General features: G+C 42.6%; 1 protein-coding gene across 10 annotated transcripts; it reads right to left on the reverse strand.

Annotated features, from left to right (window-relative positions):
- Nucleotides 1-1600: 1600 nt before the first annotated feature.
- On the reverse strand, nucleotides 1601-24832 carry LOC105699411 (protein PRRC2C). 10 transcript variants are annotated; one of them, XM_012424748.2, is made up of 21 exons: nucleotides 24402-24832; nucleotides 22670-22817; nucleotides 22333-22587; nucleotides 21810-21975; nucleotides 19776-20039; nucleotides 16926-17018; nucleotides 16518-16801; nucleotides 15747-16284; nucleotides 14860-15558; nucleotides 13980-14617; nucleotides 12219-13778; nucleotides 11410-11764; nucleotides 9869-11322; nucleotides 8801-8995; nucleotides 8404-8709; nucleotides 7960-8145; nucleotides 7752-7887; nucleotides 7237-7584; nucleotides 6992-7137; nucleotides 6470-6728; nucleotides 1601-6363 (listed from the first exon to the last, which is right to left on the reverse strand). In XM_012424748.2, exons 2-21 carry the CDS (start codon nucleotides 22760-22762, stop codon nucleotides 6212-6214), a joined length of 8127 nt encoding a protein of 2708 aa, XP_012280171.1. In that variant the 5' UTR covers nucleotides 22763-22817; nucleotides 24402-24832; the 3' UTR covers nucleotides 1601-6211. The 10 variants fall into 10 exon arrangements, with proteins under 10 accessions (XP_012280171.1, XP_023290050.1, XP_023290049.1 ...); XM_023434282.1 differs by having other exon boundaries at nucleotides 9869-11764; nucleotides 19776-20018; XM_023434281.1 differs by having other exon boundaries at nucleotides 9869-11764; nucleotides 19776-20021.
- Between the last annotated feature and the right edge of the window lie 153 nt (nucleotides 24833-24985).

Consider the following 24985-nt stretch of genomic DNA (forward strand, 5'->3'; position numbering starts at 1 on the left):
TCATAGCAATCGCACAAAATACATTGCAATTATGTAATATTTGATTATGGTTTCAGCTTTTCATTATTTGTTTCACTGTCCCTAAGGTGATTTTAATAATTAATATGAAAATAATTAAAATCGTAAAGTAAGATAACAGTATCAATAATTCTTATCGTTAGTATTATTATTTAGTTACCCATGTTGCTACCGTTATCTCATTCATTGCAAAAATTTTAATTATAATCATTATTTTGAAAATGAGCTCGGAAGTTAAAAATCTCTGGTTCAAGTATTTGTCCCGTACATTAGTAACTTTACTGCAAAACATTTGTCCTGAAATATTCCGGCTCACGGTAAAACAATGGTAATTAACAAAATTTCAATAACATCGTTGAACACCGAGCACGTGAGTCATGAACGATGTGGATCGCATCAGTCGGCGAAAGATGAAAAAAGATGAAAAAAACTTTAAAGTACATTGTTGCCCCGAAGTCGACGTGATGCGGAGCTTTGGGGCACGCGTCGGCGTCACGAATCAGCGAATCTGCGTGAGTATGTACATACGTTGCGGGCAGTCGTTGGACCGTATGACGGCTGCTCTATTAACTACTGCTTTTGCATAGAAGTAATCATAGGCTCTTCTGGAAATGTTTTATCTTGCACCTTTCCCTTGCTTTCGGCGAAAGTGGTCTCTCGTGTAGGTTGATTTAATGTAAAATTAAGTATTTAAGTTAGTTTAAGGTCGTTTTTTCCCGTGGGAAGTTTAAGAAAATCCCATCGTGTCACGTCGAAGTCTCGTGACTCAGAGGTGACAGGATGGGTGTCTAGATAGACGTTTTAGTGCTACTAGACGGGCTTCGTTTAGCAGCAACCTCCTCGTGATAGGCCCTACGGAATTGATGGTCCGATTTGCGCCGGAGTGCGAGAGAAGCATTAATTCGCAAATGGCTGCTCGATCAGTATCTATTTTTTTTATGAGTTTGCGATAAATTACTTGTCGAAAACCTCCAATTACGCGTCATTACATAGTTACTATTGTTGAAGGTTGATGTCTCACGGAATTTCCAGAGAGTAGCAGAGGGAATCCTTGCCTTGGATTTTACATCTTTAGGACTTTGGGCTCCGTTCATGGATCGTCCCGCTCCCTTTTCGTGTCGAGCTTCAGTGATTCAGTCCTCTTCATAGACCATGAATTATACTCTGAGTAGAATAGCAGTGCTCTCTCAAATACTTGATTTGGCTTGATTTTTTCCTCGAATAATTGAATTTCACTTGGTTCAATTAAATATAAATAATGTAATAATAGTATGGTCCAACATATACAAATTAAATAAAAATACACAAAAATATTGCAAAGGTTCTTGCTCCATAGCACAAAATTGAAGTAACTGCAAATTAAATCTATTACCGTTATGCAATTGTAGTGAAAGAAAAAAAACATCCTTGGATTTAACAACGCTTAGTCGAAATTGATTAATGTGATTAAATTTAACCAAACGCGAATAAGTGGGTCATTTTTTCACTCGCGAATATTTTTATTTCCGCTGGCAATTTCAATTAAAGATCCTCTCAAGAGAAGTAGAATGAAGTGATGTTCGGTTTATACTAGCAGACCATATAGCAATGAATTTTTTTTATTTTCGTTATTGGGTATTCTTATTCCGACCATTACTTCTTAAGAATAGCATATACGGTATGTTTCTTTTCTCTACTATTTTACGCATATATCTTTCAACACGGAAATCACGGTAGCAATAATTGTTAATACAAACATAAAAGACCCGTGTACAGTAGCGGAATTGTAAATGTATACGTTCCAGCGCTCGCAGCCACCATTTCATTTCGTTTGTTGCTCTTTCACGTTCGATTTATCCTATGGAGTTACCGTTCCCCAAATGAGAATCAGTTCGTCCCTTTGAATAATTTTAGGAACGATATATTCTTCGGAAATTTCTTTCGACCGCCCTTTGCCAAAATTCTCTAAAAACGGTCATACGAGCCACAGTGCGCGATCCCAGTTTCGCTCGTATTCCTTCTGGTAATTCACGTTTCAACGTAGAGATCGTATACATGCACACGATTGCGATTAAAAAGAAAAATCATGCACGTTACTACCAATAAAAAATACGCTCGCTCCCTAGGATGCACGCGTGGCTCGCCGTTCCCGTTCTTCCCGTAACGCGTTTTTGATAGGTGCGACGCATCGGTTAATTCATTGAAAAATTGCGTCCCAATTGAAAGTACGCCCGATTACTTCGCGCCTCTCGGAATCGGAATCAGCGACATCTCGTATAATTTTTCATAATTAATTACTTGTCACACGCCGAGCGGCGAACTTCGACGTGGATTCTCGAGCGGTCGCCGACGCGTCGCAATACTTTTTCACTATAACAAACGTGTATCGAGTCTCTCCTAATACACTTAAACAACCAACGAATACAAGACCCTAATTACTCCTAAAACATGACCTCGCGATTTCGCGGCGCTTCGTTCGCGTACCTTGCCAGGACTGGGGTTCAATTTTTGTACGTGTCGTAACATCAACCAGTAGAGACGTATAAAAAGCAAAATGCATCGTGTGGTAGTTTCTTCGTAAAAGAAGTACGCGCGATTGCGGCAAAAGCCGTTTCGACCGAGTCTCGCGAGAGCTACAAGATTCGCCTAAAAGAGCGTTCGTCGTTATAATTATAATCGGTTAGAATCGGTGCGTCGGGCGTATCCGGTTTCGCGCAAGTTCTGCCCGCGTCAAGATAAAAACAGTTTGACATAGACAGCCGATCGTAAGTATCGAGTTTTAAATAACATTTACACGAGTTATAATATGCGTTCGGTAGAGCAGCGGACTCGTCCTTCCATATCCGAGCCTAAAGGTAGGTGTCGCCTCGTCCTCGCGCGCGTACAGTCCCTTAGGTTCTCCCAGTCGTAAATACACGATCTACTAATTAACCATAGTGCTTCCATGCCTTTAATAACTTTATTATAGTTTAGCAGGTAAATATATAAGTTACTGTTGTCATGTCGCTAACTACAAATAGATAAAATTACAGGCGCAATTCGGGACTTGGGTCCTCGGGAGTCCGCGTCTCCCCACATCGGGAAGAGTGCAATCATTCCGAGTACGGTTTTACTATCGTTCGAACAACATTGCCTTCCGACTCGTCAACCTCGAGGCCGGGTGGAACGCGCAGTCGACTCGTTCTCTTTCCCCCTCCGATCCATTTCCCGTCCCTCGACTTGTCGCCCTGACGCAAAGACAATACGCACGAGTCTCTCAGTCTTTGAAATAAAACAATATCTACAGGTCGCGTATTGTCAGTGGCAATAATTAGAGATCTCTCTCGGACCGTATCTGCACGAGCAATCCCTCCGTCGTCCTGCGCGACCCAGAGAAAAGTCTGCGCCTCTCTGGCTTCGGGTTGGCTAATACCCGAATAGTTGAACGATATGCGTATCTCGGTGGCTTCGTTAAAAAAGAAAGCGGACCCAAAGTCACCCTCGCCATTTGCCCAAGACACAATTTAAGAAGTACCATCTCACGAGCGATTGACGCGACGCGTAAGTCGGGTCGGAAAGGGCTACCTTGTTCGCGTGCCCGGCATTCACCGTGGCGAAACTCTTACATTAGTTATTCGCTTAGAACGTTTCGAGCACCGTCGTCTCTCTCTGGAATTTATCGAGGGTTCGAGAGGCTACGATGCTCGAAGCCGTCAAATTCGCCAAGCGGGAGTGAATTAATGAATTAATCAACGGTCAAAAGCCAAATGACCCTGTGACCCCGGTATGGCGGCGTACCGAGAGCATCGAAAGACCTTGGGTTTATTAGATTCCACGATTAAACTTCTGCTAGGTCCTTCGAAATTGCTCTTGAACGCCTTCACCGTGACGTTTTCTCGAGACACCCCCGATTTGCTTTCGGAACGCGTACATTCATTTCCGACGCTTCTTACGCATCGAGTAGAGACGTAATTAAACACTCTCCCCTAACACCTTCCATAAATCTGTATAGTACCCTAACGGCATATCTTCGTAAATCGTGCAACTCTTTCTTTCTCTTATGCAACTCGTTCGCTCGCGTTTTAACATCCGCCCACGACACCCGCCGAGTGTACACGTACAGCAGTTACGGTAGACTTAAGAAAATAACCATAATAGTAATCATATAAGAAGAATAATAAAGGTAATAATCATAATAATAATGATGCAATAATTGTGGTGTTGCGGTAGTACTAGCGGTAATAGTCGGTAATAGTAGTAGGATGAGTAAGGAAGTCTTACAAGCATCTTCTCTCCAACGTCCGCGGGTCTATCCTTAAATAAGTAGACGTACGTCTCGGTCTTGCAACGCTTGGGATACACGCCGGCATATGTGTGTACTTTGTGCGGCAGTGCGCCGAAAGCGATCCGTCATCCATATATCCGGCGTATATTCGATATTATCCGGTCATTTTCTCAAGTGTTTCTCGAACGAGTCCGGGTCCCGCCTTGACAATCTTCGTCTCAACGTGTCGGACAGAAGCATGTTCCGGGCATGTCGCCGTTCCCTTTGAGAAAGTCAGGGAACGCGCGCGTACACCTTTGAATCTTCGCGCAAACGAAACGTATCGCCTGAATAGTCATTCGCGGCCAATCGTCCAGGCGGTACTTTTCGCGGTCGAGGCGCATAAATCACAGTCACGCGCAAGTTTAGTTAAAAAGTAAAAACGGTTTTCTCCGCGAATCTTGTGACCGATTCTCCTCGACCCCGGTTGCACCTCGGTGACTCACGAATCGAGGGAAAAACGTCTCGAGTTTTTGTCGTCTCGGACGACTGGCAGTACATGGTGTGAATGATCCTCCGATAATTGTCTTCTTTTTACGGTTCGTGTCCGACTAAGAGAGTCCGACCAAAGGGGCTTACGAACGCGAGCCGCACCCTGAGCCACGCCGAAGAATCGATCCTCGAACGACGAAGTAATCGTGATTTCATTTTGTAAACACTAGCGTTTATTTTTATAAGCTTCGTTATCATTTCGTCTATAATAACTCGAGAGATCTGCAACGAAAAGCAGGGAATATACAATTCATTCATTCGTGGTATTCATTCGCGCGTTAGCGACATAACGAGATTATATATGTATACGCGTTTAATCCGATACAGGGGGACTCCTAGCCGCATGCGAAGTCTCGGTACACCGATGCGCGATCCTCCGTGACACGTGCGGCACTTTTTTTCGTTTTAAATACATAATGCTAATGATTTTAGTACTTTTAACAAATATCGAGGTCGTACCAATCCATAAAACACCGTGTGTGTGTTTGTGTGTGATCGCGCCCCCTTCGCACTTTTCGTCTTGCTCTTATTTGACCGATTAGTCTCGTCTCGTTGCATGTATCGAGATCGCACTTCCATTATAAACACGTGCGATGAAAAATCTACCGTTTTAGCGCCTTGGGCACGAAAGTCTCTTAGCTGATTCAAGGCAGATCTCTCCGATAAATCCTTCTTTTTCGCGTCAATGAGCCATACGTTTGAGCACTGATAACAGTCTTTTCCAGATGCCTAGGGTTTTCACTTTCCTGCTTCGCGAATTATTCGGATCGTCGCATCGATGCGCGTCAATTTCTTTTATTCGTTCCCTTCTCGAAAGTAGTACGTGCACTTTGCCGAGGCACATTCCGGTGATCCACGCTTTCGTCTCGAGTGCACGCCTCGTAATTGCAATCGCGACGAGTTACGGACATTCGTTCCGTTAGATGCTCTTTTTTTTTTCGTATGGAATACACTTTTTTGGAGGCCTGACGAGCCTCGCACTAATAGTCATTTTTACGCACGAGATGGAACGTAGAACGCTACATCGCCTTTTCAAATGTCTTTGTCTTTATATTCCGAGATGTGATCATCGTTAACGTTTCGAAGTGTCCACTAAGATCACACTTTTGTTAAATCAGATGATTGCATAAGTTATTATAGTTTTTCATTCCAATGTGTCTCGCCAGAGGCTCTATCGTAGTTTTCATTAGAAAAAAGAAAACGCTCGGCGGTCGTAAAAAGTTAACACGGTCATGACCAGAGTGATTGAGCGTGCATGAAAATTGATTATTTGCGCGGTCTACGACGCTCTCGAAGAGGACAGCCCTTGAAATTGATCGCTCACGTTTTAATTAAAGTAGCCTCAATTTGTAGTTTTAAAGTCATCGTTTAGAATCAATGAATAAGTTCGCACATCTTGGAAACGACGTTTTCCGACGTTTACTCATTTTGCTGGTTTACTTCTTCCTTGCTGTCGCCGTCCTGTTGATTCACGTTGGACTTATTACCTACGGTTTGGTTTCCAGAGCCGCCGTCCGTAATCTTATCACTGTGTGAATCATTCTTATCGCTAGAATCCATTTTAACGTTACCTGCCAGATAATAAGGGATGACATTATTAACACGGTTTGCAAATTATTTTACCGCTCGTGAGAGTAGTATAGGAGTATTACAAAGAATAATGGCAATCGTACCAACCTTGTCCGGAGTAATATTGTTGTTGCATTTTCATATTGCGTTGCTGTTGCTGTTGATGCATGTTCGGCCTGTGCCGATTGATTTGAGTTTGTTGCTGAGTCGGCATGCAATTTGGTTGCTGTTGTGTTGGATTATTTGGGTTTGGACCTGGTGGGAATGGCACCACCGGCCTTTGAATCGGAGGTGGATAACGTTGTTGCGATGGTTGAATGCCGGCACGAGGTGGCATGCCCATTCCACGTACATTTTGTTGAAGGACCTTGAAATAACACGGAATCCTCTTTAATTACTCACCCCTCAAATCATATAGTTTTAAATCTATTTTTAATTATAGCGTGTATGTACTTAAACCGGTGAACTAAAAATGTAATTATTCATCGTGTTAACGTAGATTAATTAAAATAAAAATTACATCATTCGGTCAAGATAGAACCAGGCAGTAATAATATAATTCTAAGTAATAAGCATTCACTAAACTAAGTATATTAATTAAAAGTAAATGAATCAATAAATGGTACATACATAGTTATTGTAGCTGCTTACCAGAGCAGACTGACCAACGCCCTGATATTGTTGGTATTTATGGTGCTGCGTCGGACTTGGTTGTGGTTGTTGCGATGCTGCTTGCTGCTTACAATTCCGTGACTTTGGCGACGGAATTTGTGGTGCTAAAGCAAAATTAATGCATGACCACCAATTTTTCAAAAATTGTACTATTGGTGTTTAAATTTAATTAACACGCAAAAATGAGAAATTGATATACTCACTTGAGCTAAAAACCGATGCAAGCACATCTTGTTGATTTCCCGAAGGACTCTTCAATTGTCTAGGTTGCTCTTGTTGTTGATGTTTGCTGAGAAACGTAGCGGCCGCATTTGCGGGGCCGGGTAAACCTCCATTAGGATTACGAAATTGCTGTGCTGCAGCTGCCGCAGCAATTTGCAATCCTGAATTCGATAGAAACTGGGAGTTAAAGTTCTGGAGTACAGGAGTGGCACTGCCTGTACCCAAACTTTGGCTATGTGTCCCAAAACCTTGGAGACCATAATGAGTTCCTGTTTGTTGGGCTGCACCGCCAGGTTGGTAAAAACCAGTTTGCGATCCAGGGAATACATCTGCAAAATAGATTCAATTTGATGTTCACATTTACTAAATAGAAAGATCTCTAAAAACCAGAACGTGAGCCGTAACGCGATACTTGTACCTTTTCTCTATTGGTAAATTTTAATAATTAACCAGAAAGTAGTAAACTAAATGTATTGATAAAAGTAATTCGATTTACCGGCAGATGTAGCACTGTAGTAGCTATTTGCCGAAGGCTGTACGCTAGGACCTGGTCTTTGAACAAGTTGAGAATTACCCATGTAGCTGCCACTTACGCCCAATACTTGATTGGGATCGTAAGGAATGTATGCCACCTGAAAAGAAAATTCATTTAAGAAAATAGTTTTTAATTTGAACAATTAAATAAGACCAGTAGACGAGTATACTTGATTCGGTTGAGGTGCTGAAGCCGCTTGGTAATGCGGGGCTTTTGTGCCAATAGCACCGATCGGTTGTGACGAAGGTTTTACGCTTGCTGACATTAAAGAATTCGATGACGAACTGATCAGGACCGTGTTCGGATTGTTGCTCAACTGTTGATTCTGTGCGAAAGGAGGCGCAGCAGCAGCAGTCTGTTAAAAGTACACGCAGATTGTCCTTGAGTAATACTATTAATTTCGAGTACTAATTCAAGTATCAATTTGAAATATTAATTCACAATGAATTTCATTGTTAAAATAATCTACGATAGAAACGAGAATTTACTTTGGCTATGACAATTTAAATATATAAAAATACACAATGATGTACGAGTCAGATGTAGAGTGCTATTATAACATATCCTAATAATGGCATTAAACGATATAACCAAGTAATAATAAAATACTAACGATTCTGTACTGTGACAAGTTGCTTTGATACATGTCAGGCGTCGGCGCATTTGGAGCATGCGGCGGAGGTGGCGGTTGTTGCAAATAGACGTTCTGCTGGTTGAATGAACTTTGAAGGGACGGAGCGTAAGGAGGATACTGCGTGAAGGGGGACCGGCTCTGATCCAGTTGAAAAGCTCCGTAGAGGCCACTTGCTTGGGCTGGTAGTTGACCGGAGCCAGTGTTGAATAGCACCGCCGGTGGCGATGGAATCGCAGACATGCTTCCATACTGGGCTGCCTGGGATCCGGGGTATTGCGGGAACTCCTGATACAAAAAAATGTGTTATAATTAGGACTTGTTATTTTTATCCAATTACATTCTGCATTAAAGCTATAATTAGGGCGACTTAGCTTACCTGGTAATTAATGTGAGAAGGCTGTCCAGTTGAATTGAAGGGGGGCGGGCTAAGAGGGCCTTGAAGACTCGCCGGGGGGTGTCCAATGGGACTTTGTCCAGGTCCTATGGGACTAGGCCCGGGAACGGCTGACCCCGGCTGGGGGCCACCGGTGCCCGAGGATTGCTGCTGCGGCTTCACCTGCGGGGGAACCAGCTGCGCATCAGGCAAAGAGTCAGCATCTTCCCACAGGGGACATGGTATTTTCATAATTTATTCAGCTATTAACATCACTATCAACTGCCTTTAACCGATCCTTATTTTCCTCGGGACACCGAATATTCACAAGAGAGATAGAGAAAAGGAGCTGACGAAAGAAGATCTCGGAGAAGAAAAAATGATCGGAGAGAGAGATAGAGAGAAATGTTCCCAACCTCTACTCGCGCATAAGCCTGCTATTTTACTTACAATAGGCTGAAAAATTAATTTCTGGAATAAAGGCGAGCAGTCTTGTCAATGAGGAAAGAAAGGTTCCAGATCTGGTATTTTTTTGTTTACAAGTAGAAAGGGTTGCTCTCAAGGCAAAAAAGGATTAAGTCGTGTTAGCCACTGACCTTACTTTCGTGCATTTTAGTATTCTAACTCAAGATATTGAGAATCTTTTAAATTCAAATATTTGTCTTTAAGCAACCGGAATTATAAAAATTTACGTTAATGGTTTTCTGTATCTCAGAAAATAGAAGTAATACTTGATTGATGCTCTATTTTGGAATACCCTATGAAAAAGGGACCTTTCATCTCATATTTTGGCCACCTTATAATTCGATTTCAAATAAACCGTACAATCATTTTCTTAACTACTAAACCAAAGATTGAACGTGCTCTAGCAGTAGCAAATAGATGGCTAAATCTACAAGTAAAAGAAAAATGTCCAATTCAATAAGCATGGAAAGCGTTAGGTAAAGCAATGCACGAAATAGACAGAGGCGGTCGCGTTCACGGTAGATAATTTTGGGTCAATTTCTAGTGATGTTATAGCTTGCACATGCGTGATGAGTAGTTACAATCTCTAAAAAAATATATGCCCACCTTGCATACATTTGTGGAAGTGGTGATCTCGTTCTTCATGTTGCCCTGGTTGTATTGCTGATGAGGGCTGTAACTGTCGTCGACGTCGCCGCTTTCAAAGGCCTGGGGGAAGCTGTTGGCGGTGCTCACCACGTTTCCGTCTTCGTGCTCAACCACCGTAGGCATGGGCGGGGCATTTTCCCAGACCTTCTTCACGGAGGCGATCTTCAAGTTCAACTCCGCCGTAGATGGTGAGATAGTGCTTTGCCCGCCGGTCATGTGCATGGATCGGGGCATACCGAGGCTCTTGCTCTTGTCGTCGGTCAGCTGAGAAAGATCCGAATCGAAAGTAAAATCCAATTTCATATCGGCGTTGTCCTCGCTCTTATTAAAGGAAAGCGGCATCTGTATAGGCTCCTGAGACTTGTCCTTGATCAGCTCATTAGGCTTGTTCGAGAAAGCTACGGACATCGCTTGCTGTTGATGTTGCAGCTGGTTGCTGTCTTCTTCCATTTCTCCTCGTTTGTCCGTCCTTCCCTGGCTCTTTATGTGATTCGAGTATTTATTCTTCGTAGCAAGATCAGACGGGCCAGTCTTCGTGGTTTTCGAGTAATTCGTGTTCTCGAATATCAACGTCTGTACCGGAGGCGACGACGAGTCCGACACGTTCTTTTCTCCGACAGGTTCCTTTGTAGACTTTCCGGGTTTGTCACCACTAGGAGAGTTCCGCTGGCTGCTGTTTCCAGAATTAGCTTGTTCATTGCCTTCGTGTATATGATCGGTCTGTCCGGTAAGACCTGACATCAACTGTATATCGGCTGGTACCGCCGAGGGTGAGTTGGACCGCAGCTGGCTGGTAAACGGCTTATCCCAGGCATTGACGGATGGAGGTGGTGCAGGACCACCGGACGAGTCCTTTGAGTAGTTACTCGTCGAGTTGCTCGTTTTACCCGAATCGTTCGAGTCTCCTCCTGTCATCTGTTGCTGCTGTTTGGCCAATTTCTGTTTGGCAAATCTTGGTGCCAACTTCTGGCGATTCGTATTCCTGTCGAACTGTTTCTGAGGCATGTTCGTCGGCTGAGCTATTGGCTGACCCAACAAGGGCGGGATGTTTTGAACCTGCTGAGGCGTCGGTTGTGGGCCGTTCGACTTAGACTTGGATCTGTCCCGTTCCCTGTCCTTTTCCTTTTCTCGTCTCGGTGGCTTGGATTCGTCCTTCTGGCTGTGCCTAGATTCTTTGACGTTCTTCTTAGAACGCACCTCCTGGAAACCGTCAGAGTCCATTTTGTCTTCGGCGACGTTGCTTCCCTCGTCTCCCCCAGAATAATTGTTGACCTCCGCATCGCCGTCCACGGTTTTCTTTTCTTTGGCTTGAACCTTCTTGTTGATGTCGTTGATAGCCTGGTTGACCAAGCTGGGGTCGTTCAGTTTGATTTCATCGACGCGATTGACCGTGCTCTCCTTAACGGGCTTTCCTGAAATCGAGGCACCGTTAGCCGAACCTTGACTCTTCGGCCGGCCGTTTTGAGTCTGACTGGTTTGCATTAGGGGTGGTATGTTACCGGAATGACTTCGTTGACTGTTGAACGTAGAGTTTTGCACGTTGCGTTTCTCCGCTCCGGGCGCTCGCGAGGATGCATTGGAAGACTTCAAGTTCTTGTCGCGTTGCTCCCTATTATTCACGGATTGCTCACTTTTACGTGCCTGTGAGTTATTGCTCACTGAGTTTTGGTTAGCACTCTGGCTTCCGCGACTCGACAACGACTTCCCGTGGCTGCGGGAAGGCTTTCGATCGTCTATTTGCTCCTCGCTGTTTTCGGATGTCGTTTCCCAATCCTCGTTACCTACGTCCGAAGAGTTCTGCTTCGTGATATTGGCACCGCCACTACGAAACCGGGCCTCGCGACTGTCTCGTCCCTGTGAATTAAACATATTTTTTAATATTTCTCCAGATATAGGCTATTTTAATGAATGAACTCAGAATCGAGAAAATCTTGACTACCGTACTGTATGCCACACGATCTGCCAGATTTTCACATCCGACATTATTACATTTTTTAAATGCATTTTAGTTAAACTTTATAGCATTCTAGAATAAGAACTAATGTTCGCTAATTATGTACGTAAGAATAAAACATAATATCAAACACGAAGTAGAAAGATTTGCTCTAGTTAAAATGTATGACCTCTTATCATATAATTTACATTCATAATGTACTTTATGACTTCCGGATATTTTTGGACAATATATGAATATAGATGAAATAAACGACGCGTTCAAAAGTTCGTATACAAAAATTAAAAACACATAACTGCAGATTTTCCCAATGCTGTGTCATCTCAAGAGGTGGTACTATTAATTCAAACTTACTCTTCTATTTCCACTGTGATTCCTTTTGGTTCGGGATTCGTCTTTCCTGGACTGCGACCTGGACAACGGACCACCATGCCCCGAATTCAGGTGACCAGCGTCCTGTTTGACACCGCCTTGCTGGGCCGACTGGTTCGGTGACTTTGCATGTCGTCCGGTGATACCAGCCGTAAGCGCCTGCTGCTTTGCTATGATTTTATCGTCGTTCGATTCCTGTTGACCGGGGAGAGCGTTCGCGTCGTTCTCCGAGGCAGGCGTAGGCGAGCCCTGACGGCCGGCACCCTGTTTCTCCTCTGTGCTTCGCTCGGAAGAAAATGGACTCTTGCTCGGGGGAGGTCCGTATCCCTCCATCCGACCTCCAGTTGTGGCGCCACGAAGTCGAAACCCCCCTCGTCCCCGACGGGAGGGTTCCCCCGAGGGCGCGAATCCTTCTCGACTGGACCTGCTGTCGTATCCTCGTTTCTCGGTGCGTGATTGAGAGTACTCGCTCCTCTTCTCCTCGCGCCGCGAGGCCTCCCGGTTACGGTCGTCCTTTTCCAGCTTCTGGGACGACAGCTTTGGCGATCTGACCGAGGATCTCCTCTCTTCCTTTCCCGACTCGGTAGATCCCGAGACCTCGTCGCCGCTCATCTCGGAATCCGTATGCCCGTAAGATCCACTCCTGGCAGATCCTGGTCTCGCCATAGATCTGGAACCACCGCGTCGTCCTCTGGACTCTGGACCACGCCACGCGCGGTGATACACGACGTTATAGCCGCCACCCCACGGGCGTACACCGCGAGGTTCTCGTCCTCTTGAGCCGCCGCTGTTCGTCCTATTCCGTATGTTCTTCTCTCGCTTTTCGTCCTTAGTCTCTTCCTTGCTCTCCTCGATAAGGACGTCGTCTCTCTTGTCCAGGCTCAACTTCTCCATGCTCTGCTTCAGATCCAACGTGTCTTTATCGTCTTTAATGGGCTCCAGTAGTTTCTCTTCTTCCTTTTCAAAAGTAGGTGAGACGGCATCTGCCCAAGCCTTCGGGGAATTGCCTCTGTCGATAGCTCTACTGTTCTCCGGGGTACGTTCCATTTTCCTGTTCCACGTGTCGGTTTCCTTCTTTGACTCCATTGAAGGCATATCCTTCGCGAGGTCCTTCTTTTCCACCTCCGAGTTGGCACGCTTTAATTGAGTCAGGTTTCGCTTTTCTCCCTTGGGTTCGTCGGCCTCCAGCTTTTCTCTGGTCACCGGGCCTGGCGGGCACCTTCGATCTCTCTCCCTTTCTCTGGTATCTTCGCGGTATATGTCTCGCTTCTTTTCCTCGTAGTCAGGGATGTCGTTGATCCACAAGCCGGTGTCGCGAGACTTGTGAGAATCGTCGTCGCGTAGAGACGTTCTCGATTCGCGGGAAGTACGACTATCTCGCGAGTCCGGTCTCTGGGGACGCTCGCTTCTCTCGGCGCGATCCTCTCTGGAGTTGATGTCACGCCTGCTGTCGGATTGCCGATCCAGGGGAGCACGCTCTTCTCGCCATTCGGTAGCTTCCGGGCGCTCTCTCATTGGCTCGCGCTCGTCGAAGGATTCCTGCTACATTATACCGATGCATTAATTACAGAGTAAATATAAAACTAATAGCTTAAAATGTTAACGAGACATGCAGCATTTGTGTAAAATAGCAATTTTTACGATTAAATGGCTTTATGATCATGGATTAAATATAAATTAAGGATCACAACAGGAAAAAAATATGTCATGGAAAAACTATAATTGGTATAAGGAGATACTTACTTTAGAGTAATTATCGTAGTCCTTTTTGTCTCTATTATCTCTGCTCTCCCTGCTCTCCCTGGTTTCTCTACCCTCTCTGTTCTCTCTGCCCTCTCTGCCCTCTCTGCTTTCTCGGTTTTCTCGGTTTTCTCTACCATCCCTGCTCTCCCTGCTCTCTCTGCTTTCTCTACTGTCTCTACTATCTCTACTATCTCGATTATCCCTGTCGCGTGAATCTCTGATGTCGCGGTTGTCTCTAACATCGCGAACGTCTCTGGCATCCCGAGCATCTCTGGTATCACGAGCATCTCTAGTATCACGGGCATCCCTTGTGTCACGGACATCTCTAGCGTCACGAGATTCTCTAGCATCGCGTTCCTTATCGTCGTAGTGCTTTTCTCTTTCCCAAGAATCGCGACCATGCCTGTCGTCGTATTCGTATTCTCTGTAACCACGATTATAGTCATCATGATAGCCGCTGGCCTTGCGACTGTCGTAGTTTCTGTGCACTGAATGACGATAACGCTCATCTCTAGGGGGTGGTCCACGGTGACTTCGGGAAGGAGATCTTTCTTCATCTACCGGATTGGACACATCAGAGTCAGTCCTGCTGCGGCGTTGTGGTGGTGGCGCCGGGTGCGTCGATTTTATGCCGCTACCTGTTAATTCGTCACAACACCGTTAAAAATATAAACAAATCCTCCTCGTTTAGAAGGTAATGAGAATTTAAGTACATTGTTACATTCTTCGCAAATGTAATAAAATAATTTAAACCAAAAAATTATCGACAGGGTATGCTTATATGAATTTTTCAGAACTAACTTTGTAAATAAAAGTGATCTATTTCAAAATATACATTACAATATTTTATGAAGTAAAACTATTGTATTACTTTACTTACTCAACGGCCCAGAATGATTGCAATTAGCCCATTTGGCAGGATCATATTGTTGCGAGAAGGAGGCGGACTGAGAGGGAGGTCTTTCCGTGCTGGGCGAAGTTCGATTGTACGCGGAACCGCTTCTTTCTGCCTGCTGTTTTTGAAGCCTAGGTGGTAAGTTGGCGTGGTAATGACGAGAAAACGACTGCTCACGGTCTCGGTCGCGGTCACGGTCACGGTCTCTCATCTCCCTTTGATCACGATCTCGATCCCGTTCGCGATCACGCTCTGCGTGGGGAGCATCTTGCTGTCTGTTAAACACTGGTCGATCGGGTTGCGCCGGTCCATGGCGAAATTCGTTACTGGGTTTTTCGTCTTTTCCTTCGGAAATTGTGCGAGGCTTATCTCTTTCCCGACTTTCCCGTTCCCTGTTTTCTTTCTCACGTTCCCACTCGGGTAAGGGAATGGGCACGGGCGGAACACTGATCATGAACTTCGATTCGGCTGTAGTGTTGGATTCCTCTTCCTTTTGCTTGGCCTGATTCTTTTCCTTCAACTTTTGTTCTAAATCGTGTAATTTCTTGTTCGCTGCTTGCTTAGTCAACTCCTGGAATCGCTTCTCTTCTTCTTCTTTACGCTGGCGAGCTCGTTCGACAGCGGATGCCACCTTCTCGCCTTGTTCCCGACGTCTCTGATTCCATATCTCCTCCTCCTCGACAGCTGTAAAGGATACATTGAAAATTAGATATTTACACCTGACACCATGCAGATTCAAGATGCCTGTAATCATTAAAATTTGAATGTAATTCTTTTTCAAAATAACAAAGGCGGTGTTAGGTTTTAAAGAACGTTCCAACAACGTAGATACCCCGAATATCATCGCAATTAGAAATACAGTAATTAATTACCCTTAAGAGGGTGTGTAGAACGCAATTGTTGTTGCGAGGAATAATTGGAGGGGCCATTCGACCCACGGAAATCGCGTGGCCCAGAGAGGGGAGGAGCCTGGTTCCAAGAACGATGAGAAGATTGATCCCGAGCATCTTTCGAATCTCTATCGCGATTTTCCCTTGGTTTTTCTCTGTCTTCTGGGGGAATCTCCACGGACTTTTCATCTTTGATATCCCGTTTTTCTTCCTTTTTCGGAGGGTCGGGTTCCGGTTCGTCGTCGCTGAAGGTCAATTTCTGATTGTAATCGATGTCGTCGTGTGCTGCCCAGCCAGCGTCGCGAGAGATATCATCCATACGGCTTAAATCTTCTTCCTTTATAATGGGCCTAGGGATTATTTCCTCATCCAGAGAACCTGGGAAGCGTTCACGCTCCTGCTGGCGTTGTGGAGGCGGAAAGCGTTCTGGCGGATGGTTGAACCTGGGTCGAGGTCCTCCAGGGCCAATGTTTGGTGGAAATTGAGAGGGAAAACCGCCAGGAAAATTGCCTCTGTACATCTATGGATTCAGATTGATTATAGTTAGATTAAAGTCAAGGTGCACTACACCGAGTACATAGCAGATAACGAAGGCGACAGTCCTAGGAAGTTTTACTTTTGCTTTTCTTTTTTCAACGGAAATGCAACGAGTTCGTTAAGTATTGATATATTCTTAGCCATAGCATTTAAGAAAAGGAACCGGTAATTAACTTATGGCGACTTTAATATTAATGCACGATAAAGTGTCCTTACAAATGGAGGAATGAGTCCTCGATAATGGTGCATGTTTTGGGCTTGATGGGGGCCGGAAGGAAGAGGGCCTGGATTGTTTTGAGATCCGTTCGGGCCTGCCGGGGCCATGGCCATGTTTGGCGACTGGCCCAAGTTGGGCCGTCCTCCTGCGGGTCCCTCGGCGTGTCCTGATCCGGCGGCTCCGGGCGGGGGGCCCTGGGCCCCCGGAGTACTCCCACTCCCGGACCCAGCTGCCCCGGTTCCACTGGTTGAACGACTGCCACCTTGGATCCAGCTTCCCTCGGCTGAAACACACGTAAGCTCAAGGTTCGATCATCGGAAACTCACGACTTAAGGGAAATGACAAGCTTGCTCGGTCGCGCGCGCGTTTTAATCCAAAATATTTGTACTAAGTGGATTTCAGTTTACTTTGAGGTCGTAGACTTAGGCCAGGACCGTACTGTGCGTTGGTCTCCCGATTTTGTTGCGACTGCTGTTGCTGAGGTTGACCTGCTACACCTCCTGCGTACATACGTTTTAAGATAGCATCATTAAGATCGCTCGCAAGACTACGAATTCAAGACCACTTTTAACGAACGATAAACTACAAATAATAGCGGAATTCTGTAAGGGTTGAAAAAACTAGAAATAAAAAGACACTCAATGACAACGACGGCATTGTAATTTCCTTTCATTTCAGGATAATTAAACGCGTGGTTGTCAGCGCACGAGCAAGTAAGCGGTCTCCCTCTATTTGCAATGCAGCGGAACGATCGGTTTTTCGGTTTTACGTTATAAACCAAAAATAACGTTTGGTAAAATGCAACCAGTACAGTGACCGTCGTACGACAGTTTTGACGCATTTCCCTTGATACAAAAATCCTGAAATGAAGGAAATTAAATACAAACCATGGTATATTAGCGAAACGTAATATTAAAATTTGGTGGTACGATTGCAGAAAATGATAAACCATAGCAAGAAAGTTAACGAAGGACCAACGGCTGCATCCGCTCGATATCGAAGGTTAGGTCTCTTTTCGTCTCCTACAATCGCATTTAATTAACATGTAGATTAACATTTCTTAATGACAAGACCACGCTATACCGATCTAGTTCTGCTCGTTAGAATTAGAAATGAAAAGGTTCAATGTACGTAAGAAATATAATCCAAGACCAAGACCAAGAGCGAAACAAGAAAGATAAGGTAGGGAATTGTACGACAGGCTAAAGCAACAAAGACTACTGGGGACACATTCCGGAACATTACTTAGAGCACCTCTAATATGGATTCGTCTTTTCTACTCCAGGACCGAGTCGTATTATGGATCACAGCTAGTGGCCCAAACCAAAGAATTCAGAGGTCTCCATAGAAACTCAGAAGAATACGGACGGTGAACAACCGGAATGCTAACCAACCGATAGTAGCTCTGTAATCGATCTTCCATTTCACTTAATCATGTGATAATATAAAGAGGGGCATGCGTCTTGTATTGTACAGTATCCTCGATTTATCTCCGACTTCTCTGCTCGAACATAACGAAGAAAACCGCCTCTCTATGCACATCTCTTTTTGTACCATAATGTGAGACGATGTTAGGTTTCTTATACGATATCTTTTTTATTCAGAATGACTTAATGAATTATATCACAAGATATAAATATAAAACCCCACTTTAGTTTTATCAGCCAGCTTAGTGAGTATCAAGTATCAACAGAGAATTTGGATTTCTAAGGAAACTTCTGATTTCTTTGGGGAAACATCGATGAAAACACAAGACTCCAAAAATAATTGATATGCAATTTAAACCGATATTGGCTCTTTCCTTAAGATACTGCAAGTTAGCCAATAAACATTTACAAGAGCAACATGAATTTAACAGAAATATTACATCTACATATTTCACTTGTCCATACATATTCAGGTTTGTCAAAAGTTTTAGGTTATTATTTTCGAAATCAACGATATAAGACTAACACCAGATTTACCAAGAGGGTCAAAATGACTTCTTTTGTCACTTGTTACAATGAATACTCATTTTTAATGTATATTATTTTCTGAAGTTTAGGGTGATTTCTTTTGTGTACATAAATGATTAATTTTATGAAGCAGTTTTTTTTTTTTTGGAGGGGGTGTAAAATTAATATATGGTATACCTTCGTATACCGAGATGGGTAATTTTTAACCGGTACAGAACACAGGTAAATTTTGGATATCAGGAGGATTTTAGAAGTTTTTTTAACAACTTTTCATATACCTAGCCCAAAACTTTTATAAGACTAGACATATTTCAGAACTTACACGTAAGTGTTTTAAAATAATATTAAATTCAGCGTAGACATGATCGACAAAAAGGTTAGAGAATACAGCATGAAAACTGAATTTCGAAAATGGCCCTCATAAGTGTTCTACAATATTTTAGATTGTGCCACAATAAATTTCTAGATATTATATGATGGAACCACTAGAGAAAATGTGCCAAGAAAAAACTTACTATTACAATTAATCGATGAACGTGCCAGTGAATATAATGATCGAATAGGATGATCCTCAACAAAGCAGAGTTAATACTTCCAGATACAACAGATCGGACAGATATTTCGCTGAAGCGTAGAAGATATCAAATAGAATATTGCTCAAATAATAAATTGAACAGTATTTGCAGTACATGTACAGCCAAAACGATTTTCACTCGCAAAAGGTTTAATGCTATACATATAAAACTGCTATTGTATATGTAATTATCTTAAAGATAAATAAATTTGTTTTTAACGTTCGTTAAACGAAACAGAAAAAAAAAATGAAAAATTCATTTTTTTTTCTTAAATGTTCTTTCCAAAAAAGTCATATTGATCCCTCAGGTAGATGTAGGTATATGCCAGCCGTTGGTAGTTTTAGTGCTTCTCTTGGAGTATTTCATAGATAGCATTAATTATAACCGATAACAATTTACGATCATTTCACTGCTTTCATGTTCTCATCGATGGCACACCACTATGAACGATTAATACATCGAATAAAAACTAGAACGACGTTCCGGATCGGCCTCGTACGTAAGATCGAAGTAGGCACAGTAAGGGACTTCGACTCTGCTCAGCCGAGGTTGTTGCGAAAGAAATTTCAGACGACATTGGTCTTGCCAGCTTCGCGACCACCATCCCAAATAGCGAACCCTGAAGTTTCTTCCACTACAGCCAAGCGGCTGAGCAAACCTTTGGAGAGCAGGAGGGTAGAAGTGTTGCGCTAGCTAGCAGCTACTCGGTAGAAGCAGCATGTCCCACCTGAGTGGCTGTGGGAGTACACCTGGTGCTGTAACAACGATTGGTGTTCGACAGTGACCGAGATCGCGTTGGACGTTGTCGAGGACTGTTGAGTCTGGCTCTGAGTGGAGGCGGAGACGGAGGGCTGTCCACTGAGACTGGGAAACTCGTGTTGGAACTGCGGGGACTGATGGGCGAGGAAACTCAGTCCGAGGGCACCTCGTCCCCCTCTCCCGCCCCCTACAAGCCCTGCGTAACCAGCCACTGCTGCCACGACGGGCCCACCTATCGATTAATTGCGCCACCCAGCCGATACCACCCAAGCTTACATTTACTTTGCTTTTCACTTACACTTACAGACTTAATTACACGCTTTAGGAGCACACGGGCCCCAGAATTGACCGGTAAGGGAAGAGTTTGCGGTCGGGTCGCGATTCGTTAGCGAGCGAAACTCGACGACGCTTTCCTTTCGTTAAGGATGACATCGAGAGACCCCGGGTTAATGAAATTGCGCCCAGAACAACGAGTTCGTTTGTTTTTTCCAAGTTGTACCCATTTGATTAAGAGTGCCTTATAGGGACGATTTTTCATTTACTTTTTCCACTATATTTTCTGTACACGTGAAATTGAATTGCTGCATTCTCCTTTGTTAATCTGCAATGTCGTGAACATTTATACAGTTCTAAAGATACAAATAATGTTTACTAGCAAAAATGCATATTTAATTATATATTGTAATCGCCTAATAAGCACGATTACATGTCTGTATCGCTAGTGCAACTATCTTGGTCGTGGCGCATTATACAGTGTATATACGTTCATTTCCTACAGTTTCTAACCATTGTTTACATGTATTATAACATGTTGTGAAACACGACATTTCAGTGTTGCCGAAAAAAGGCATTTTCACATTCAACGAAGTATTGAAAACTCATGTTGCACTCCAGGTCAAAAGTAATCGAGACTTCACATTAGTAGTTTACTATTCAAATATACAGCGTTATCTGGTTGTGTCCTTCAGCAGTTATGACGCCACCCAATAACAGAGATTTTCAATCTCGTGATTGAGTCAGCCTACCGGTTAAATGCAGTAGGATATCATTGACAGAACCAAAAGCTTTGCAGTTTATAAATTTAATTTCAGTTCTCTTTTTTAAAATTGATAGAAGTAGGGAATGATAACATAATAAGACATGTCATTTCATACATTATAAGACATAACCGGACGTTTTTCAGAACTTAACTTCTTTTATGGAGAAAAAAAAAACAGCTTGCTCCCATTGAATAGTTAGAACCAGTTTTGTGAGCAGTGTAGCAATTTTGGAACTACCGGTATTGCCTACTTCCATTTGCATTGAAGGAGGTTCTCAAAGTTTTAAAGTCATGTTGAATTTCGTATATCGCAGCAATACATTTTACAGAGATTACTGTTGCAGGAATTTTAGCTCCTTAAACTGAAGCAATGTTAAAAGATTTAAAATTTGTCAATTTTTTAAGAATTTATAGTTAAATACTTGCAAACTCTTCTCAGTTACTGTAATTCTGAGGACGCGTAACACTTACTAACACCGCAACGCTGTAATCACATGTTCGAAATTAATCAAGATTCCATGTTATCTGGCAAGAGCATTATGTGTCGGCAAATTATTTTGATGAACGTAGAACAATTCACATTTCGTATAAATTTACCTTGATAAATTTCGTAGAAAATTTCACTGATTTATAATACAAAGTACCAGGGAATAAAAAAAAAAAGAATGTCATCAAGTATATTCGTGATTGAAACCATTTCTGTACTTATTAACGAAAATAACCTTTTTCTAGCATATTTAAATATGAAAATATCTTTCGTAGCATGTCTTTTGTCATAACAAAATCACAAAACAGTCGTATGGAATACATAACAGATGTTCCATTGTCAATATAATTTAATATGATAACACTCCACATTAAGGCATAAGCCCCGAATATTCTTGATATTTATAATGCATATATAATATGCTATAATATGTACAAGTGTATAATCACTGAAATGAAAAGAACAGTTTTACATACCAACATCGCCTGGTCTGCTCATGATTGCACTCCATGATGATTTGTTGCTGGTTTCGGAAGAATGTGGTGATTGTGTGGTATTTTGTTGCCCTGGCAGTGACGAATGTTGTGGCGTGGTCGATGCAGGAGTGGTCCCGGCAGCACATTGTGCCGGTGATGCGTTGGTCTACAAAATAAATAAATACATTTATAATTATTACTTTTACCATCAGTCTTGAATCAAATTAAAATTTTAAATCACGTAAAAAAAAATTATGCAAAAATCAGAAATATAAGTATTTCATTTCTTCTGATTCAAATTCTTTTAAATTCTGAAGAAGTATAAACAAAATCAGGATAACTCATCACAATGAAGATACATTACAAGCTTTATATATATTGCAAATATTATATGTACAGATTAAATTAAAATAACATGTACATTCACATTCTACTAAATACAAATTTCTAACATGTTTGTTCTCAAAACTTATTGTTCCACAGAAAAGTTTTCATCACATAATTAATAAAATTGAAAACATACAGTGGTAGTGTCCGAAGGTGTAGTTGCTGTAGTCGTGGTAGTACTGGTAGTCGATGATGCAGGATCCTTAGTAGTGGCCCAACCGCTTCCACCGCTTGGTACTAAACTAACTGCCGGGTCACTGCTGCTGTGTTCACTTTTCAAACTGGGCAAATTAGCAGGTGGTCGCCGTGCCGAGGGCACCTTTCCCAAACTCTGCATTCCATGTTTGCGGGGTAATGTGCTTTTCTGCTGGTGTTGCTCCAAAGATTCACCCTTTTAAAAAAATTCAGAGACATGACTATGTTCTTAGAATAAGATTTAGCATAAAAATATTTGGCAATTTTGACTAACTTACCCTGCTCACTCGATACAAACTATTGATATCTAATGACTGAAACTTCGATTTTCCTTTCTCCCCCTTCGACACAATCCCCGACAGAGTAGACATGCTGTCTGCGGGCAACCATTTAGTACCACTCAGACCCAACGAACGAACCCTTTGTCTGAAAAGGAAATATAATTACAAATATTTTCAAAGTTTATATAACATGTACTTATCATGTGGCACCAGGTTATATAGTAAATTCATGACATACTTTTTTCATTTATTTGTTAAGTAAAAATATAAATACTAATAAATTACAGTGCCTTTTACATAACAAATTATATTTTTATTTCCATCCGAGCCTATCAATATCAAAAAAGAAATTTAATCGGTAATGGTAAAGTCGTGTAATTATTATATATGGCAAAGCCTATGCTTTCCTTTAATTCAAAGAAAATTTGATGTTGGATAAAAATATATTTAACACTAAACCTACCGACGATTTATACCCCCATCACAAATACCATTTAAAACAGTCAATTTGACCCACCAGTGGTAGGTTTAATGTTAATAGAATCTTATAAACTTAGTATCACAGTAGAATTAAACAATTTTCCATACATTACTCATATAGAACAATATAAATCTAGAAAAGAAGCTTAAAAACGATTAAATATCATTTATATATCTGTTTAAAAGTAGGACGAACTATCAATTCTATGGAAAAAAAATCAAGTTTCTTTTGTAGGCACGTTAGCAAAGCAACTATAGCAAGAGCATTAAAAGATAAAGAGAAACGATCAATTGTTCAATATGATAATCCACATTACATTGCGAGTCAAAATATTAAGAACACGAGAAAGACGATCCTTATTTAGAACCAGTGTATTTAGCCAGTTAACTGCATCAACCTATTTGAAACGAGTGTTTTCACAATGAGTGTACTCGTCAAACTCAACTAACTGGTTAAATAAGTTTTCATATCGATTTCATTACATTTAATACAAAGTATGAATAATTCTATAGGTTGTTCAGGACAAAGTACATTTAAAAATAACTAAATTATATTTAAACGATTTAATGAAATTATACGTTAGGAGAGATCACAAACATGAAATTAGGACAATCCCAACGCTTCTTATTTTTTTTCTGGATCACTGTAGCTGCAGTAGAAATAGAAACTGTCAAAATGCTAATACAATTGTGGAATATGAGGTGCTTTGAAAGTAAATTCGACTTAATCGTCAAGTGACCAAGGTAAAACGGGTCTTATGACTCGAAGAAATTAGTTGGTATTAATCGTGGCGAAAAAGGTAGCGGCGAGAGCGAGCAAAAGCTTTGTTCGCTCCGTGAAAATTGGTCTAAAGGTGTTGAGAGGGCGGGGAACGAAGACGACGCTTAGCGTCGGAACGGACAGGTTTACGAAGCAGCAGGACCTTTGCGCGGTTAATGAGCAACGACGCCAACGTCTGGTCAGGACGAAAATCCTTGCCGACTCATCCCCTCGATCGCGACATAAAAAATTACCGCGAGCAAAACAAGGATGACTTTAGCCTTAAAGAAACTCTCAGGGGCCCTTTGAAACGGCTTTCCTGGTGACGCAGTCTTGGCCGAAATCGTTTCCTCTGTTGTAACGGTACTCAGTTTCGAAGCGCGTCTCCGACTCACCTCACAGGCAAAGAAAAAACCGAAACGGATACCCATAGGAACTCTTAGGAAAAGTACCCGTAGGAGGTCCTTGGCCGAGGAAATATCTGCTTACCTTGGTCCGTCCAAATGGGTTTCAAGTTGAGAAACGGGTTTGATCCCAGTAAAACTACTTAACGCACGGATCGCCGCGGATTACAGTTCTAACCGTCTACTCTCGCGCTTGCGGAGCCACGCAAACTTCTTTTCCACGATTCGATTCCAAGATGGCGAATACGCGACTTTCGGCTCTTCTTCCGCGATCAATACAATTACGTCATGCGTCCAAGGAGACTAGTTCACGCAGACGTGCCACCTAGGCACCGAAATCTGTCACTCCGAAAATGACCGTAAAATCGTTTTCCACCGTCTACAAAATAACGTCAAAATGCTCGCGTCGTTGGCCCTTGGCTGTTGATTTTTGGAGAAGGGACGCCCCTCAAAGGAATCCCGTGAAAACCCCCGCACTTTCCTAAGCTTGGGCTACTACTCCTTCTACGCGACGAGTGGAGCGTTCTTGGCAACTGCGCAACGCGTTTTGGAAATTCCTTCTCTGCGCATGAGTGAGTCATGTTATCAACTTATATTACCGCAGCCTTTCTCCACGTTCTTAAAATGCCGAAGATATTCTCTAGATTAGTTGGACATGCAACCTTCTAT

The sequence above is a fragment of the Orussus abietinus genome, unplaced genomic scaffold (assembly GCF_000612105.2).
Source record: "Orussus abietinus isolate OABI.00-Male unplaced genomic scaffold, Oabi_2.0 scaffold164, whole genome shotgun sequence".
Classification (NCBI taxonomy): Eukaryota; Metazoa; Arthropoda; class Insecta; order Hymenoptera; family Orussidae; genus Orussus; species Orussus abietinus.

Coding starts and splice junctions, on each gene's coding strand:
- LOC105699411 (XM_012424409.2), bottom strand. CDS start 22,762: ATGTCTACTCTGTCGGGGATTGTGTCGAAGGGGGAGAAAGGAAAATCG. Junction 8,146..8,403: donor ACTTGTCACAGTACAGAATC/GTTAGTATTTTA, acceptor TACTTTTAACAG/ACTGCTGCTGCTGCGCCTCC. Junction 7,888..7,959: donor CAGCACCTCAACCGAATCAA/GTATACTCGTCT, acceptor TTTTCTTTTCAG/GTGGCATACATTCCTTACGA.